Here is a 19,967-nt window from a genome sequence, read left to right as displayed (position 1 = left end):
GGCAATATTTTGGATCCCCGGGTACAAAGCCATTTGACCTTTACTTCTGGTGTAGACGGAAGCTTATAACTGTGGAATTATTGAAGTCCATTTGCTGAGTTTTAGGTGGGATAGCGCCCTCTCGTGACATGACTGGATTGTATTTCCAAGATGGCAGCCCCCATGGACATTAAACCTGTTGATGATGCCGATGGGCTGTGTTTGACTTGATTCAAACGTTTGAAGAGCGTAATAGCAGCTGAAATGCTTGGTACCTTGGCAAAGCGATGGAAACAGTACAAGTATAGATTCGTTCCATGGATTGCCTTGAATATCAGAAAAAGGTAAGCATTTCAATTCATTTTTCGCCGTGGCTGGTGAGCTGACATGGCTGAGAGTGAGACTGAGATGAGACTGAGGTGCATGCACTGCACTAGCCCGACTGCGTCTGGCCGCCGGCCGTACAGTACTATCGCAAGCTCTGTAGTACGGCCAGACGCCCGATGCTTCCACGGAGACTGAATTTTGTTGGCCGCCGATGTAGCGATTTTGCTACATCTTTCGATCGCGATTATCTTTTCATCCAGGACACCAATTTCCAAAGTTAAGGTTTGTAGTCGTAGAGCAACTCATATGCAATATGCACAGGGGTGTGAAATCTCAGCTTTTTAGCTGATTTCAGCTTTTTTGTTTTGGATTTCAGCTATTTCCCTCACTTGCTGTGTACAAAAGTATAGGAGATTTCCAAAGTTCAGCTTTTTTTACACCTTTTTCAGCTGTTTTCAGCTATTTTCAGCTATTTTCAGCTATTTTTGTCAGAGGTCACTCACACCCCTGATGCAGGCGCGCCCGCGCAAACTCATGAATATGCATAAACAGTCTCTGACGTATGACCTCGTGTTTTTGGACGTGCATGCGGCGGGGCCGTACTTCCAAAAACACGAGGTCATACGTCAGAGACTGTTTATGCATATTCATGAGTTTGCGCAGGCGCGCCTGCATATTGCATACATTACAGCGCGGCCGCCATTTTGAAATCGCATGGGGGACGATATTTGTGGAATCTGATGACTGAAATTCGTCTTGTGGCCAGATGGATGAAAATATTGAGACAAACAACGTTTTTTTCGAAAAGGTATGAGTTGCTCTACGACTACGAACCTGAACTTTGGAAATTGGTGTCCTGGATGAAAAGATAATCGCGATCGAAAGATGTAGCAAAATCGCTACATCGGCGGCCAACAAAATTCAGTCTCTGTGGAAGCATCGGGCGTCTGGCCGTACTACAGAGCTAATTGCGCTAGTACTGTACGGCCAGACGCAGTCGGGCTAGCACTGCACTGACCTACTGATGCAGTCAGGCTGTCGACGGTCTGGTTCTGTTACGTCCTGAGTGATCCCGATTGTATTCAACGTAAAGCCTAAGGATCTGAAGTTTTGGCCTGGGAACCGGACATCAACCGAGTGGTTCTCGGACTTTATTTCCGGCTTAAACTAGTTAAAGTTAAACTTAAAAAGAAAAAGAAAATGAAATCTACCTCAATAAAAAAATAGTAGCCCTATTGTATTTAAAACATGCAAGGGGAGGGGGCTAGTAACAAGTATTGAAAAAAAGGGAAAAGTCTCTAAATAAAGTATCCTGGATTCGATCCTGGGCATGCTGGGCATGGATGGTAGTTCAACAATTAATCACGCTACTACATTGTATTAAAGGGATCTGGTTGGAAGTGCATTTTTATAGTGTCATAGAGATTTGCAATATCTGGGTGGTTTTTTTTTGCTATGCTGTTAATTACTGGGCCTAGTATAGCCATATGCATAGACTGTCATAATACTAGCCGCAATGTTTACTCTTTATTTATTGTCAAAGATGACCAAACTTGTGCACTGCGCACATTTATAGATAGGAGTAGGAAGCAATAATGCAACAGTATAGCCTAGGACTAGGAGTTTAATCACTCCATGCCATGCCAGTTGCACCAGATGTAGAATTATGAAAGGATTTTAAGGTTTGAAATACCTGTGCCAAATTTGCAGTTATTTGAATAAAATTTGAAAATAAATGTCAACCATTTCGTCATGTTGTTTGTTGGAAAAGTAGGTTGCTGTGATCATTAATTTAATTGTCTAGTTTTTTGGTTTCATTTTGTTTTGCAGAAAGGTTCGAACAGTTGAAGGTGAGAGAAACGACAAAGTCATCTCCGACGGCAAAGTTGAACAGTCGTTACTTCTTTTCTTTACTGGCCTGTCCAGGCAGGATAATGGCTCCAAGGATGCGATGCATAACCACAAAGTTCAGAGGTCAGGAGGTCAAGCAAACGAGAGGATTGGAAGCAATAGGCACTTCCATTCAGTGGAAGTACCGAACAGGTGTAAACAAGGTCATTACTGGTGCCAGTACCCAAACAAGAAGGGGTGTCGGACGAGTGGTCAAACACCCCCACAGAACAACTCTGAAATAAGACAAAGCTTCATATACTTGTTGGAAGAACTTAACAAGAGATTGCGTGTCCATGTGCTACAATTGTACTGCAATCTGAAGTATCTACACTTGACGTTTTTCTTTTGGTTCAAATGTAAATGTTTGGAATTGCAAATGTTTGGTCAACAAGTGAAGGGCACAAACTTTCCTGGAAAGGAGTTATCATGTTATCACTGCAGCCAGCAATGTACATGGAGAGTTACCAAAAGTTTTGCCATGAAGCCAACTGTAGAAATGGTATGTACATTGGCTAATACTACCTCATCGAGAGGCTACACATGCGCAACGTCTCAGAATCAAAGAAACGATGTGCAGAAGGTACAGGGTACCAGACTGAGATGTCAGGAGGGGTTAGAGGTCATGCAGAGAATGCTGGGTTTCACCATCGAGCGACAGCCGAGCAGCATCACAGGGGGTGGGACCGGGGTGTTTGTGACTCGTGGAACCATCCCAGCTGAAACTGTAGTTGCAATGTATCCAGGCAAGTCCAAAACATCCTAGATGGTATTGTTTGAAAACTTGTATCTTGCATGTATTTTGTCATTGACTGGCAGAGTGCATAGCATATGTGTATTTGTGATAAATTCCAACAACAGAATCTGACCTGACAATCTTGAATGTTCCGGCAGCTTTAAGCTAATACTTCATGCCACCAATGTTGTAGTTTAGTCCATCACAAGTCCAGTCACAAATAACAGGGGTGAACAATAACAAAGGAATGCCTTTGTCATAGAATGCCTTTGAAAAGCTTGTGATATGACCAGGGATTAAGACTTCCTGACTTGTGAGGACTTGTGAGGACTTGTGAGGACTTGTGATGGACTTGTGAGGACTTGTGATGGACTCGACTACAACACTGTTTTCAATACTGACGTTTTGAAAACTTTCATATTGCATTTTGGGAAACAAACAAAAAAGTTTAGGGGACGAGAAACTGTAATTGGAACAAAATACACTTTTTATCCCAGAAAGGATTTGAACCAAGGTCCGGACCCAGTGTTATATCACTTACAGTGTATCAGACAAGTTCAACGATACCCACCTGTTTAAAAGCAGCTATAATTTGATGAGCTTCATCAATTATTATTTTAATGTTTATCCTTGTTTTATAGGCACGGTCTACAAGTCCTGGGAGCCTATTTTACTGCAGTCCGTAGCCAATCCGTTCATATTCCGATGTCTGGACGGAACTCTGATTGACGGAAACGACAAGGGTATCTCAAGAATGGTGTACAGGTATTGGAAGCTTTAGGGCTATGAAATCCCCTTGTTTGCTTGGTGTCATGAAATTTAAACATTCAAATTGTATTGAATGTTATATATCAAACATGTCAAAGCTTGTTTATTTCAAAGTCCCATAAAAACATTAAAAATATGTTGCATTATATTCTAGTACTGTAGTACAACAATTATGTTAGCACTTTCAGCACTTATAGGTGGGTTAAGCTTCAATGGCAGTGGTGTGCTCGGAGGGGCGGGGGGGGGGGGGGTGGGGGAATGGGGGAGCATTGGCAAGAAAACAACAGCACCAACACCTTAGAAAATTACCGTAGAAATGTACCCATTTCATTTTTCTGCATTGATTCAATTGAAAGGGAGCTACTAGTCAATTTTTGATTGTGGCTCATTTGATAAAGAAGAAAAGAAGAATACTTGATAACAAAGATCTGTAACAAAAAGTTGTATACTTTTCAATGTAGGTCTTGCACCCAGCGAGATAGGATGGGACCGTACTTGACCTCTGACCTCACCTGGTTGACCGAGGCACCGTCCAATCCGATGGCTGTAGGACAGTATGTCAATAATCAAAACAAAGGTGAACAAATCAAACATGTGGAATAAATGTTTTTCTCAATTTTGAAAATTTACATTGTGTATAGCCAGATAGTATAATTGGACTTACCTCTCCGCTAAACAGAAATAAGGCTCATGAATGAAGCTTGCAAAATTCAGAAAATGTCGAGGGCGCCTGAAAAAAATGTAACTTATTTTTTAATCTGCAGGTAATGAGGCCAATGTAGCATATCAAGAGTTTGACGTGCCAGATTCATTTCCATTTCATCTGCTTCAATTCATCCCTAATGTGTTCTACAGCTCCACCTACCAGCAAGGGGACTCCTCAAACCCAAGGTGGGCATGAAGTCATCTCATTGAGAGCCTTTTAATCTATAGACTGCATGCACAAGCACCCTCCCCCTTCAGTGGTCACAAACTAGGAGTGAGGCGGGACTACGCATTGCCACTGTGCATCAGGGGCGGATCCGGGGTGGGGGACGGGGACAAAGGGGGCCACCCAAAAAACGAACCCAAGTTGTAATAATCTTTTCGCAATAATCTTTTCCTAAGAAAAAAAGGTTCAAGTGTTCAGAAATTGCCTCAGATCGCACCACAGAGATCTTGAATGAAAAAAAAATTTCGTGGCCCTTAAGCGGGCCCCGCACCCCTCGACATAATTTTTGGACCAGATTCGCCCTTGCTTATTTTGATGAAGACGAATGATGTACTTTGTGCTATATGCTCTTGAACTTGTGCTTGCACGCTATTGTCCTGGCCAGGCGCGGTTTTAGAACCAATATTTGGGGGGGGGGGGGCTAGGAGGGTGGATCCAGAATTTTTTTTAGGGAGGTGTGCAGAAATGTAGACCGGTTATTTTCTTCAGACACTTATAGGCCTCCGAAAATCAATAGGGGGAGGGGGGGGGGGGGGGGGGGGGGGGGGGCTCATGCCATATTTTCAATGGGGAGCGCCAATAAAATCCTAAAATCATTCACACTATATTAACTACAATGCACCCTTGTCACGACTTTTCTTTAGGGGGAGACCATTCGCATGTACATCACAATCCTTCTTTTGGCTAATGCAATTTTTTTTTACGAAATTTATTTTTGGGGGTAGACAATATTTGGGGGGGGAGGGCTAAAGCCCTCCTACCCCCCCCCCCCCCCCCCCCTCTAGAACGTGGTCCTGGCACATAGAGCTTTAATGAGCTCTTTTTAAAAGTATCAATCATAAAGTTCATATGACTTCCCTTCCTTCCCCACCCCCCCCCCCCCCCCCCCCCCCCCCCCACCCCCACCTCCCCACCCCCCCCCCCCCCCCCCCCCCCCCCCCCCCGCACCCCCCCCCCCCCCCAGCTTCCCCCATCCATCCAATTTTAATTTGATTTGATTGAACAGATGAGGTTTGTTCTTTCACAGGTTGATGCGTACAGTTGTCCTCGTGTCTTTAAGAGAGATCCAATGTGGAGAGGAACTGTTTTCTTCATATTTCACCATCGTCCACTAGCAGAAAATGTGGGTTTGAGAACAAACCAAGCCACAGCAACCAGCATTATTCGCCTAGACGATCCATCAAAGGCCGATTTTATTTTTTAAATGGTTTTTAATTTATTCAATTGTTCTTTGGTATATTTATATTTAAATAATAATAATAATAATGAACCATTCTTATAAAGCGCATTTTACACGGGGTCCCAATGCGCTGAACAATTAACAGAGGAAAACACTAACATTATATAACATTTGCAGTGAACAGATGGGTTTAAGATTAGCTTTGAAAATGTCCAGGGTTGGGGCTTCCTTGATGTGATTGGGTAGTTTTGTTCCAGAGGGTTGGGGCTGCAGATGAAAAAGCTCGCTGACCGTATGACCTTGTCGATGTTGAGGAGCAGGCGAGCAGGGATTGTGATTTTTTTTTTGGAAATGGAAGAAGATCGCGACCAACCCAATCCTTCAAATTCCACCATTTTTTTTACGCGGGGCTTTCGTATCCATTGAAAGTTTGAGAACAAACAGTAGGCTGTGGGTTTCCTGCAATGGGACAGGTTTTGGAGGATTCATGGTTTGGTTTCGATCATACCACAGAGAGAGAGAGGGTTTCTACAGCAATTGTATATAGAAGTTGTAAAGGCTAAATAAAAAAAAAAACATTTTGGAAGTTCATCTTTAACCCAGCCACAAATTGGAAGGTCAAACAACTCGGGGAAAATAAAAACAATACCGTCAGGTATTAAAAGCACAAAATAGAAATATCTATTTATTTTTCAAATCATTATTACAATTATTTGAATCATAGAATGTTTTCTGACTCTAAAACAAAATTCACAAAATGGGTAGCAGTTGTTTGGAAAATCTAAAATTTTATATCTTTTAACTTCTAAATTACTAAAAAAATACTACAAATTTGAAAATTTGCAGGCTTATCATTTTTTCTAACCAGTATGGAAATTACAAAAAGGATAGCCCCTGAGAAATGTCTACTGTTTTGTTGCATTGATAAATTCTCCATTGCAACTTTTATAAGAAAACATAGACTTTAAATTAGTGTTTTTCCCCCAATTTTGAGGTTGAAAAGAATACAAGATTGTAGCCTTGTAGGAGTGTCATTTAAGAAGAGTTTATTGAGGATATTGTCAGATGTGTTTTTCCTAGCCCTGTTCCTAACCCTGTTACAATACCATCAACTCATTAAAATAAACAAATAAATCTCTCAAATGTAATTTTGGAGTCTTAAATTCATAGACATTCATGTATTTCCTAACAAAATTGGAAATGTTTCTCAAGTATTTCCTAACAAAATTGGAAATGTTTCTCAAGTATTTCCTAACAAAATTGGAAATGTTTCTCAGTCCCAGATTCATGTCTTATCATTTTTGCAATGACTGACCTTCATTGACATGATATATGAAGAAAAAGCAGCGTCAGGCTGCAACATTCTTTTCCAGTTTTTTCTAATGAAATACACTAAAACTAATTTTACACAAACGCACAAGACTGTACCAAACTGTAATTTCTTCATATAGTAAGAATGAAATATTGTAAAATTTATAAATATCTACGATTGGAAATAACTGTCTACTGATAGATTGTCATCAGTGGCTAGAGCTACAGACTGTCAAATTAAAAAGACAACAATGACTAACTCTAACCACATTTTCTATCCGCTTTGATTTCGGAAGTGTCCTCTGGCAGTGTTTGAATTGGACGTTAGGATTTCATTCACTTCCTCGTTTGTGCACAGCCTTCTAACTGATGCGAGGAAGTATTATTACAGAGTACATGTATCATGTTGTATTTTACACATGTACTGTGTATACAATTATAGAAGGAAATCGCAGTGATTTGCAGTTGCAAAAATGAATCTGTTATGTCATGGTTTGAGATTTTATCACAGCTTTTTCGTATTCCTTTCTGCGGGGATGACGGTAATGATGAATTTGAACCCTTTAGTAAAAACAAATGGATTGCATGACATTTAACCCAATAGCACCTTTACTACATTGTATCACATCGTGTTTATTCACTTAAGAATCCAAACCATAGAGTTATCGGCTGGTTTCAGGCAATACAGTAATAGGCAGGGCTGTATACTGTCGGGAATTCCTAGCACTCAGAACACAGTACATGTACAGTAATACAACGTTAGACACATAATACCACGAAAGTTGATCATTATTTAAGGACTCCTAAATGCAGGTCAACTTTTCTTATGAGATATTAAACAAAAAACAATTTCCTTCTTTCCCTGCATAGTTAATTTTATAAAATATGACTACAGTCTATAAACCGAATGAAATCAACTATTCTCCACGTTTTTATTTTAACCAATTCACTATTCCAACACCCGTGTTTTACTAAAAGAATCTTTGAGAAAAAATCAGGGATGACCATAACCAGGTTTGAAACACTGAAATCTTGGAAAATATACCAATTTTGTTCTCGACACTATTAAAGAAAACTCATTATGTATTGTATACACTTAAAACTGCCATCAAACCAGTGGTGTAACTAGGGGGGGGGGGCACGGGTCCAACTCCTGTTTAGGCCTGTGTCCCTGTTGAGGCCCCTCCCCCCCCCCCCCCCCAATGCTCAGAATTACAATGAGCTTTTTTGTGGTGAAAACATAGTGGTCCCTACCTCCTCCAACTGCCCACAGTTACACTACTGGGTCTAGCGTTGAAATTGTACTAATGTGATACAAACACGCTACAGTCGGTCTGCTCTGCAATAAGCAGACATATTCCTGAGGCTACTTATGGTGATGACTCGGAGGCATTTCTCGCCGCATCGATGCTCGCTAAGTTAGGCAGACCCAGAGGGACAGGTAGCAGGTTCCTCTCCTCCTTCAAGATTGACTCCGCCCCCTCTGTGCACCAAAATGCAAAATACAATGGAACATGTAGTGATAGACAGAATCAGTGCCAACGGACGTACAGTACCAGTAGGCCAGTGGGCCGCAAGAAATAGGAAAATTGTGCAGAGAAATGTAGCACATGCCTGCTACCCCCCCCCCCCCCCCCAACCACTGCTGGATCCGCCCATGTAGACTATTTGTGTATTGCTCTACCACTGCTCTGTTCAGTGGATCATATCTGGTTGGGAAAATTTCAACAAATGTGATGCGATCAAGCTAAATGAGTCGTTTGTCGACCCTGGTCAATTTTGTGTTTTTACAGATTTTAAAAGAACACAATCTCAGCATTACTGCTGTGAAAACCGCATGCTGGTACCATTTTTAGTTCAAAAATTATGGAAGTTGGAACACCAAGAGATGTGATGAAGTGATGTGATGAAGTGGCCCTATTTTGGCCTTAATCTCCGAATGAAAGTTCCCGACAAACGACTCATTTAGCTTGATCGCATCACAAATATTGGTGTTGAGGACACTTTCTTACGGATTCTCTTCTTAACCTAGATTCATAGAATAAATTCCTCTATTGCAATGGCCATTGATGAAAAAGTCCAGAAAGATGAAATGTAGTTTTCTTGCTTTCAGTTTGAAATTATTGGAGCCATTGCAGAATCGTGGTTCCATGGTTATAATTTCGGAGACATTAGCAATTGTACTATAACTGGGGAACTTGGTATTTGTGTCCTTGGGCAAGATACTTTACTGCAATTGCCTCTCTCCATCCAGGAGCATATAAAGGGTAATTGCAAGGGTAGAAACCAGATGTTGCTGATCTCGAGCAGCTGCAGCAAACTGGTCTCATGGCCTCACGAACACGGGAAGTAAATGTGAAGAGTAGGCCTACATGTAAGCACATTTTTTTTTACAATATTCACATGGTGGCTTGATTTCAGAAGAAGGTACATACAATGGATATTGAAATTGACATGCTTCGCCTGATGGGATTTTCCTTTTACGACACCAGAGGGCGTTGTTGCACACACAACCGTTACTTTTTACTTGCCTCGTATTCTCAGGACCTTTGTTCCGTAGGTGTAGTCATACTGGTATCCCAGAATAAACGTCAAGGGGAGAAGGGGACCAAGAACAGCTGGGTTTTTCCTCTTCAAAAACCTACAAAGGAATAAATACAACATCTGTTTAAACTGAGGGCATGGGTTGAAACTGGAAGGGTATTTTCAACCTGATGGGTAACAATGTATTATTCTGAATTGGGTCATAAGCCTCGCCTACTTCTGGTATGTGTACATTTCTCACAGTGGTTTTGACCAAATTTGGCAGAGCTACCATGGTCACCTGACCAAAAGTCGTGATCTGATTGGTCAATGTGCACTGTTTGATTGACAGGCAAGAATGGTCGATGATGTGGCTTACATTTTTGTTATCAACCAAAATGCCGCGTTTTGTATACTACCAGTTGACAGCTCTCAAAACTAATTTTTGCGATGTTTTCTGCTGAAACTGAGTCCAGATATCTTTGGATGGCATTAAAAATGGACATTTATGTTTGCAAATGTGGTTTTTATATCTGTTTTTAAATTGAATACTACAAATACAATTCAAATTCACGATGTGGTTTCTAACTCTTGGGTTAAATTTCAAGGACGGGTGAAAAAAGTTGAAGGGAGTTTCCCATGTAAGTTAACAGGCAAGAAGTTTGAAAAAAAGTGAGACTGCCGCAAACTGCTTACTGACTGGATGGTCCTGAAATATATAAATCTAAAAATTAATGTGGCCTGACGTTGCCAACTTAGCAAGTTCTTCTTCAGAGGCTAAAGAAGAAGAACTTCCTAAGCCTCTGAAGAAGAACTTGCTAAGTTCGCAACGTCAGGCCACATTAATTTTTAGGCAAGAAGTTTGCCAGATTTACCCAGCTAAACAGAAGAACGCCGTCACTCCGTAGAACGAGGAGAACCAGGTGAACATCTCCCTGGCACCGGAGAGCTGCATTGCTACCGCCCTCTCTCGCATCTGATTCTGCATTTGGATCTGTCGTTCCAGCTACAGGGAAATGGGTTATACAAATGCAGTTTTAGAGTCATAATGTGCATTCATTTTGCAACGTGACAATGGACAATTGTTCAGCTAACTGCTGATATGTATTTTTTATAAATATTGTATAGCAAAAACACAACAAAATTTCAAGTTTCACTGTTTTGACACGTCTGGTTTCCATGATGTTTTTAGACAGTGGCGGCGTTACAAGGGGGGTTCAAGTTTTTCCCTTGCCCCCCCCCTCCCCCATCCACACATTGTCTACATAGAGATTAATCTGTTTATTTCATTCGTTGTTCAGAATCAGAACTATAGTTGAAAGTAGGGAGCACAAGTTAGTTTCCGTGCAAACAGTTGAAAATATTTCTTTGACCCCTACTTGAACCCCCTCCCCCTCCAAAAAGTAGAGACTGGCTACTGTTTAGAGAACGTTTTGTTTCTATTTCTTATGAACATTACATGGAAATTAGACATCTGAGATTGTTTATGCCCAATTAAAGTTTTCCGTGTTCTGGGGGCTTCCACACAAAAAACGACAGCTGTACATACAGCAGGCTATATTTCAAAGCCAACGAATGAAAGTTTGGCAATCTGTTTCCTATTGGAAACAGAGGCAGTTTAGTATTTTGGCCCATTATTTTTAGAAATGTACAACACAAAGTGTATTGCTACTATCCCATTCATACGTACCATTACCGCCTGTGATTCTTCCATAAAGACCTTGTTCTTCTTGAAGCTTTCATCCATCGCTTTTGCCATGAAGGAACCCATCTTGAAACGATTACAGTCAACGACTCACTTGCCTCCAAAAAAATCCCAACAAAATCTAAAGGGCGAAACGAAATAAGAAAATGAATTGTTGTAAAACACATATATTCAGCCAACTTCCCCCTTCCCTTTGCAATCTAGGTTTTGGCAAAAGTGTACACATTTGGTAGGCGCCGGTTTTCTTCACCTTTTAGTATTAAACAGAGTTTGCTGGGGGTCAAGCTAGCCAAACAAAGTGTTTAAAGAACCGACACCGTGAACCGGTCCCGAATTGTTCTCTTTTTTTTTTAAGCGGGCATTCCTCTGTGCATGCGCACCTACAGAACTTAGTATGCAATACAATCTAATAAACTATCATCTTGAGTTAATGTGTGGCTCAATGGTTAACGTGTAATCGGATGTGGAAACGACTGTAGCGTACTTTAAGTTGTCAGAGATTGCCTCAGAATCAGATCGCACCACACACATGACACAGCATCTAGCTAGAATCCAAATGTTTGGGGGGGGGGGCCCTTCAGCGGGCCACGAACCATCCACGCCGTTAGGGCTTCGCGTAGTCCCACTAACTGGGTCGCTAGAACTCCTTTTTTTGACATTTGGGATGTTACTGTAACATCCCAAATGTCAAAAAAAGGAGTTCTAGCGCTAGGCTTCGCGCTACGGCGCTACCGTGATCGTGACGAATGTCGGACACTTCGCCCCATTTCCACGTCGCCCCATGTCACTTCGCCCCTAACCACTTCGCCCCATCCCCACATCGCCCCATCCCCACATCGCCCCATCCCCACTTCGCCCCATCCCCACATCGCCCCATCCCCACTTCGCCCCATTCCCACTTCGCCCCATTCCCACTTCGCCCCATCCCCACTTCACCCCAGCTGTTACATGTAAAAAAAAAAAAAAAAAATCTCATCTATTTTATTGGCTTAAAAACAATTCCAACAGATTCACTAATTGCTAACCAACGGAAAGAATTAGCCCACCAAATTCATAACCAACCCTCAAGCTATCACTCTCCCCTACCGAGAAAAAAGCTTGAAGTAAAAGATCCAACTTTGTTCCCAACCCGGCTATACCAACCCGTCTCCCACTTATCTGAGAACGACAATACCTTTGACATCGCGTCCTAATTTCACTCTTGGAGGAACCAATCTACATGGGGCGAAGTGGGGATGGGGCGAAGTGGGGATGGGGCGAAGTGGGGATGGGGCGAAGCGGGGATGGGGCGATGTGGGGATGGGGCGAAGTGGTTAGGGGCGAAGTGGTTAGGGGCGAAGTGACATGGGGCGACGTGGAAATGGGGCGAAGCGTCCGACACCCATCGTGACGATCAGAATAGTGCTCATAAATGTCCTCCTCCCCCCTCCCCCCCTTCACTTTTGAGAAGCGATTGACGCCCATACTTATTCTTTCCACTGTGGCTCCTCAAGCAATGAAACCGGTTTTTGTTATGCTTACCCTTTTTTGAGACGATTTACTACAAAAGGTTTTCAGTACAGAAAGCCGGACCGTGTTACTGTGACTGAGTGTTAGTGTTGCTTGCTATCTCACTATCTAGGCCTAGGCCAATCTGTTTACATTATTTTGTGGAGTGTACAAAATGTACGTTCGCCAATGTTGTAGTCGGGTTCAGACTACATTATGGACTCGCTTTACACGTCTGGTAGTCTGGAAATACGACAACTTGGATTTTAAAGGGGCAGTCGATAAAACCTGCTTAATTGAAGCTTCATGCGAGGTAGCTGCTTTAAGTTTAATCTTATTTTTTTTTACCCCAAAGGCAACTTTTCGGGGCCAGGGCCGGGCGGGGAGGGGTAACCAGCCAGCCGGCCGTTATTCGAGAGGGGTGGGGGTTGTGAGAGGGGGCCCGTTGGGGCATGGAAAAAATGTTGTAACCTGATGCCACTTCAGCGGTTGTATGTGGCTTATTAAAAAGTATAATTTTTATGGAGAGTCAAGACAATAATTTTCTATTATCTCCTAGCAAAATTGGAAATGTATCTCAGTCACAGATTCATGTCTTATCATCATTTCTGCAATGACTGATCATGACCGGATATGAAGAACAAAGTGGCGGCAGGCCGTACTGCAACATTTTTTCCCCGATTTTTGAAGTTTATCCGGTATAGTCTCTTTTCATATTTCACCAAAACTCAAAAATATAAAAAAATAAAAAATTTGAATAAGTATAAAACTTGAGATGAAATAATTGCATAGACCCTAAATTAAAATAAAGTCGCTCCATATTCTGCTGATGAGCGCCACCTGTCAAGTGCTCAGTACGTCAGTGTTAAACACTCAACCTCACTCACTCTCAATTGTTTTAATCGTTAAACTTCAATCGAAAATTAATTTCCGAATAATTTTATTTCCAGTAGCGCGAGTCTCGAACCAGCCTGAAACGGGTGTTAAATAGTTGCTTTAAATTATCACTGCACTCGTACGCACCTGCATAGCGCGCGCCAACACGTACGGGTCAAGGTTTAGTTGAAGTTCACCCGGCGAGCGAATATTGCACAACATTGCAATTGAAATTGAATAGCCTACAAATCAACAACACTGCGACTTTTATTAGGATGAGTCATTTCGCCTAAACAGGAATAATGTGTGTGCTTGATATTTCTATCCTGTGCAGAATAACAACTTGCTTTAATAATTTGTGAAATCCCAAAAGTCGGAGTTTTCGACATGGCAGCCGTACAGCGTGGTAAGTTCGGTATGGACTCAGATATAGATTTGTGCATTATATATCGCCGGCAAGTCACTCGGGTAAAAGTTTCAAGTGTCGCACCGAAATCATTAAACTGTCACCGTGTAGATAGTAGATGTACTGTCAACTGGAGTCACTTTGGCACCAAACATTACCCCGTACTGCATTATTATTGCACGGCATTACTGACGATTTTATGATCAAACTGATTCTATTATTAATGTCAAAAATTCCCCAAAATAACACTTACTTCCGTTCTTCAAAGGTAATATACCATGTCATTGTTGTTATAATTTTACACGTTTTGTGAATAATATCAATTTCTTTCCATTCCAATATCCTGCCAAAGTTGCCCCAAGGAACTTTGGCAGTGACAATTATGTTTTAGATCCTAATCAAAGAAAACGAATTAAATACTTGTTGTGATAAGTACTCGATTACAGATTGGGGTCCAGGTGCAAAAACAAAAGTTCCTTATGAAAAAAATGTTCAGCTTTTCAATTTGGACATGCAATATTAGAGTGAAAACGGCCAAAGTTACGGACTCCACACTCTAAAAACTCCTGGGTCAGACTGACTACGAAATGAGTCTAAAATGATCTCCACAGTCCTTTCAGGGTCAAAAAAATGACACTTTTCTGTACGTGGATCAAACTGATCCAGAAAAATGTTGGGTTTTTTTTACTACCCGGAAAAGTTTCATTTTGACCATCAGAAAGGGATAATTTTTGATTCGGAAAAGGACTGTGCAGGTATTTACTCAGATTCTGGGTCAATTTTGATCCCGGGAGTTGTTACAGTACATGCAGTTGACGGTAGGTTGCTCAGTTGCGAAATGAAATATGCCGCTTCCTAAAAACTTAAAAAGTCATTAAAGGGACGGTTATTCATATTCATTTCCTGAAGCAAAAGGGGAGCGAGGGTGTAATAACAACCCAACATTGTGATTAAAATTTAAGTTTAATATGCCCCTGATCGAATTGTCCGTCGTTCAGATTTACGGAGGACGGGGTATGCTTCAAGTTTTCTGGCCCTGGCCCCATTTTTTTCTGGAAACTTTTTTTTCTATTACAGAAGAGCAGTATAAGACCCCAGCACCAAGCACATCATTATCAGGAGTCAGACCCCGGACAACACACCCACACAACTCCCGCCCACAACGGTCTCATCAACAACCCCAGACACGACCCCAGCACGCGGGCCCCCAGTCCCGCCGGCTGGCCCGCCTGCAAGACCACCACGTCACTCACGGGCCACCGTGCAAACCCTCTCCTGCCAGGCCCAGCGCCAAGCCGGTGTCCCAACTCTCCGGTGTAGCACTGAGAGATCTTGCCGATTATATCAAGAGCAAGCAGTTAACCAACGGATTCCAAAAAGACTACAGGGTGAGCGAAAAAAAATGGTCAAATTTCTTGCTCATTGAAATTATTAACAGAGCAAAAACAGTTTATTGCAGTCAAAAATGTCATGCATACAATATTGCTTGTTCTCATTGTGATTTCTGCTTTAGTTCACTTGACTAAGCAATAGTTGTTGCTATGAGAAGATGCATGAAATTAGGACTTGGTTTGTGAGAACTAAGCTTGCACTCATCCCGTCCTCGGCAGTAAAAAGTGTCACTGGCGTACAATATTGCTTGTGCTTATTGTGATTTCTACTTTAATTCGCTTCGCTAAGCAATAATTGTTGCTGATGAGAAGATCCGTGTATAATCGGGCCTAGGTTTGTGAGAATAACCTTGCGCTCATCCTGTCCTTTACATGCTTGAATCGGATCAATGAGAGAAAAACATATCAGAGACAAATAGCCCCCAACAAATTACTTTCCCGCGCCCAAAGTTCTGTCACAGATTTTAACAAGTTTTGGTACGTTTTGGGCTTTTGATGGAATTTTGTGTTTTCTTGATTGCATGGTCTAAACGCGAACAGCCTTCTTCCTGCTAACCTTTCTGCTTTCAAATTTGTAAACAAAAATGAGCAGGATAGGTTGAATTCAAAATTGCCAATGCACTTTTGAATCCCTCCCGAAAGCAGATCAGTGATGTCTATAAAGACTTTCAAATTATACCGTGTTTTATCGTACTCATGTTTTTGTTGTTAAACCATCAACAGTCTCTTCCAGATAAGCCTCTCCATCCGTGGACAGTCTCATCAAAAGAAGAAAATAAGAAAAAGAACCGATGCAGCAATATCGTTTGTAAGTTCGATTTTCCCCCAAAAAATACGTATTTAGTGCGTTTCTGACTTCAAATCTATACGCTTTCTCAAAGTTTATCGGTGATGGCCAACCATTTAGCAGACTTTCCCCTTAATATCCATAGACATGTAGACATACAATTCAAGCACTTACTTTCCGTTATAAAAAGAAAATTGTTTATTGTCGGAGAGGGGTTAAATCCTGATCAGGCAGTCGCAAAATGAAATTTGAAGATCTTTCGTGGATTTTCTACTTCTTGCTGATATTCGTTTGTGTTCAATCAACTATTTTGTTTCGGCAGATGACCATTCCAGAGTTGTTCTGAACTGCCAAGAACATGATTCCCACTCGGACTACATCAATGCTTCCTTCATACATGTAAGTTATAATGTCATGAAGTCTTTCCTTCAAGGCAACTTAAAGCTCACATGATCACGGTTGAAAACGGTTCCTTGAAGCGTGTGCAATGACACAGAAACAATTGCCAATACGATTTAACATCAATAGACTATTCTTGTGTTAAGTGAATATGGCTTTTTCGTAAACAACAGTATTTTGTAATCGTCAGATGAGATGTACCAGAATTGCTTTCAGTTTTATGTGTTTTTGATTCGCCTGATATGAATTCCATAATTCTTATGTTTAAATTTCTTTCTTTCTTTTCAACAGGGATATGATACAACCTATATTGCTTGCCAAGGTAATTTATTCTCATATTTTCAAAAAACATTTTACCATGGAGGAAATCATGCTTGAGTTATTTCAAAAAAGAGTAGCATCGATTTCATATAGCTGATTTTTTTGTTATCAAGTTTATAAACTGACCAAAGTAATGATCATATATATGGATATTTTGTAGATTCATGTTGGGTCAATATTATCTTGTGCATTTACGAGTACAATATAGCGTTATAATAGCTATTACAGTTCTAATAATTATTCATTTGTATACCATGATAATTGATACTTGTAGAAGAAATGAATATTTCCCCGATTGTTTATATTGGTAGCCCCGATGAAGGCCACAGTGGTTGATTTCTGGCGCATGGTCTGGCAGGAACGGGTGGAGAAGATCGTCATGCTTGCCAATCTAGTTGAGCACGGCAGGGTAATAAATGAAACACATAATTTGTTCAAACCTTGTAGCACACCTAAAGATAAGTTGTATTGAATTTGAAAAGTATCACGTGACCACGGAAGAGCCACGCCCCCTTCATCAGACTGGCGTTAATCCCAGACTCGCCGCACTACGTTCGACGATCGAAACAATTAGGACCGAATTCGGGCGAAGTATCGCTGCATTGGTATACGAAACGAATTCAGAGAGTCGCGTCTACGGTGAGGACCTAAATTTCGTCAGCTGAACCCCGAACCCATTTAGGTCGACCTCAGTGACATTTCAAAACGCGTGTCTGAAAAACGTGTCAGTTTATACGATTGTACCAAAGAGCAAGGTTTTGCCACTACACAAGACTATACTCTCAACCGCCCCCCCCCCCCCCAATCGAGACGAGTAATATCTTATCTAAAAGTTGGCACTTAAATATCACGCGGCTAAATAAAAAAAAGACATGAACACGAGCATTTAATTTTTTTTCCAAAGGTGAAATGTGAGAAATATTGGCCGGATGGCGGAATCACAAACTACGGTGATTTGGCAGTCACTAACGTCGACGAGATACCGTACCACGACTGTGTACAACGGACATTCCATGTGTCGAAAGTAAGAAAATATCTTTTGCGTTTCAAAGTATTTTGTTACCGACTAAAGGAGAGATGTAAGCAGAGAACAATCAATTCAGAGTCTCCCTTTTCATATTTCCCCTGACTTAAACAGAGCATTGAGCCTGAGGGTGAATACCGTGAGTTAACCCAGTTCCACTACACATCTTGGCCAGACATGAAACCACCAGAGTCATCCTCGCTACTTAAATTCATCCGAAGAGTCAAAGCGTCTACGACTTCCCAGCCTGGTACTATGATTGTCCACTGCAGGTATGTGGCCCCTAAACTGAACCTTTGGGTACTGAGACCCCAAAATCGGCAGCCATGGGACCCAAAGACGTGACTGATAAGTACAGAAATTTACTAGGTGAAAAAAGGGAATCCTCCCCGAGTTTGCTGAGCAAAAACAAGATTGTTTTTCTGTTTATTGCTTCGAATGTTATTTTTTATAGTGCGGGAATTGGACGAACCGGAACATTCATAACCATGGACGCTATGCTGACTCAAGCAGAGGTGGAGGGTCAAGTAGACGTCTTCAAGTTCATCCGCGCCATGAGAAGGCAACGATTTAGAATGGTGCAAACTATTGTAAGTTGGATATATAGCCTTCCCTTATTGTAGCAGACAGACTTTGTTATTCCTTCTAATGCTGTCTTAATACATTTTGTTAGTGTCCAGCTTCATGCACATTAGCGGGCTTTTTCTGTGTAGAGGTAAAACTTGTAGTTAATGAACTTTTACTTGCGATAATCGAAATCATTTGCAAAAATTTGAACATTCTCGTCCACTCTCACGATCATCTCCCTTGTTTCTTCATGTTATTTAATTATTTTTGAGGGGGTTTCTTGTTATTAAAATGCTTACTTTCTTGTGTTGTAGATTATGACACTATTGTTTTTACTTCCCAATTAAGAATAAAATATTTGAGTTCATAAAGATGTCCCCAATCTTTTCTATTTTATTGTCCTTACCAGATTGAATAGAATGTTATTAGTCCTAAAACTTTCTGTTTACTTTTTGGATTATTATAGGATCAGTACAAGTTCATCTTTGTCGCCCTTTTGGAGTCTTGCCAGACCGAGAAGCTTCATCCCAGCCAACAGACTACGTTAAGTGCTAACTCTGGAAAGTCTATTAGTCATCGTGCAGGACGTGGTGATCGCAGTTGATGTTCCCGAGAATTTGCAATATGCATAGAGTCACAGACGGTCGCCGATTCTCTGCGATGTCATTTGTCTCCGTCACAAGTGTCTTCAGATGATATGTCACATTATTATTTCTCTATGGTCCCCCCCCCCCCGCAGAAACAAATTGCAGCCTGCAGGACTTCCCAAAAGACTTCTCAAACTAAAATGTCCACACTACACTTTTCTAATTGAAATCTGAGACTAGAGAGATAACTCAGCTATCATGGCTTATCAACCACCGATTATGCTAGATAATAACGAACAACCAAATAAAAAAGGTTATAATACATAAATATAAGACTCTTTATATGCATTTAATGAATGACGGCGAATTATGTAGTTCATCCCTTGCTCTTAGGGTAAATAGTTCAAAACTATGTTTTATTCATGAGCGGGGCCTGACGGCACCAGGAAAAGAACTCAACATAAATGATTAATCTATCTCCGATCAAAATGGAGCCTTTTACAAATTATTTCCTTCCCTGTCTATAATGCCCGGTCTGAGCTACACTTTTCTGATCAGAAAGGGGCAGCCTGTATTAATCGATAATGCGCTTTTCCCATTAAATTTTAACAAACAACACACTGTTCGTTGATGCAGTGTTTTGTATTGAAATGATTTTTTTCTCTTGTTTAACTGATTTACTGACGTTCTTTCATCAACTCAAAAATATAATTTGTACTGATATCAAAAGTATTTTTTAAAGATTTGTGTTATTTTATTCTTCAAATGCGA

The 19,967-nt window shown here is 41.1% G+C and overlaps 3 protein-coding genes across 3 annotated transcripts; 2 read left to right on the top strand and 1 right to left on the bottom strand.

The window, feature by feature from the left end:
- Positions 1-151: 151 nt before the first annotated feature.
- On the top strand, positions 152-7,361 carry LOC119737916 (SET domain-containing protein 9-like). The gene is made up of 6 exons (XM_038212570.1): positions 152-323; positions 2,137-2,942; positions 3,574-3,697; positions 4,162-4,277; positions 4,465-4,591; positions 5,659-7,361. The coding sequence occupies exons 1-6, from the start codon at positions 244-246 to the stop codon at positions 5,744-5,746; spliced, it is 1,341 nt and encodes a 446-aa protein (XP_038068498.1). The 5' UTR covers positions 152-243; the 3' UTR covers positions 5,747-7,361.
- Positions 6,482-11,470, bottom strand: LOC119737917 (plasminogen receptor (KT)-like). The gene is made up of 4 exons (XM_038212571.1): positions 11,336-11,470; positions 10,521-10,651; positions 9,654-9,763; positions 6,482-8,605 (listed from the first exon to the last, which is right to left on the bottom strand). Exons 1-4 carry the CDS (start codon positions 11,414-11,416, stop codon positions 8,493-8,495), a joined length of 435 nt encoding a protein of 144 aa, XP_038068499.1. The 5' UTR covers positions 11,417-11,470; the 3' UTR covers positions 6,482-8,492.
- A 5,521-nt stretch (positions 11,471-16,991) lies between these two features.
- Positions 16,992-19,324, top strand: LOC119736689 (receptor-type tyrosine-protein phosphatase epsilon-like). Its single transcript, XM_038210704.1, has 6 exons — positions 16,992-17,019; positions 17,330-17,427; positions 17,923-18,042; positions 18,157-18,314; positions 18,497-18,632; positions 19,076-19,324. Exons 2-6 carry the CDS (start codon positions 17,335-17,337, stop codon positions 19,211-19,213), a joined length of 645 nt encoding a protein of 214 aa, XP_038066632.1. The 5' UTR covers positions 16,992-17,019; positions 17,330-17,334; the 3' UTR covers positions 19,214-19,324.
- Positions 19,325-19,967: the final 643 nt, after the last annotated feature.

The sequence above is a fragment of the Patiria miniata genome, unplaced genomic scaffold (genome assembly GCF_015706575.1).
Source record: "Patiria miniata isolate m_02_andy unplaced genomic scaffold, ASM1570657v1 HiC_scaffold_3, whole genome shotgun sequence".
In the NCBI taxonomy this organism is placed as follows: domain Eukaryota; kingdom Metazoa; phylum Echinodermata; class Asteroidea; order Valvatida; family Asterinidae; genus Patiria; species Patiria miniata.
This window is presented reverse-complemented; position numbering and strand designations above follow the sequence as displayed.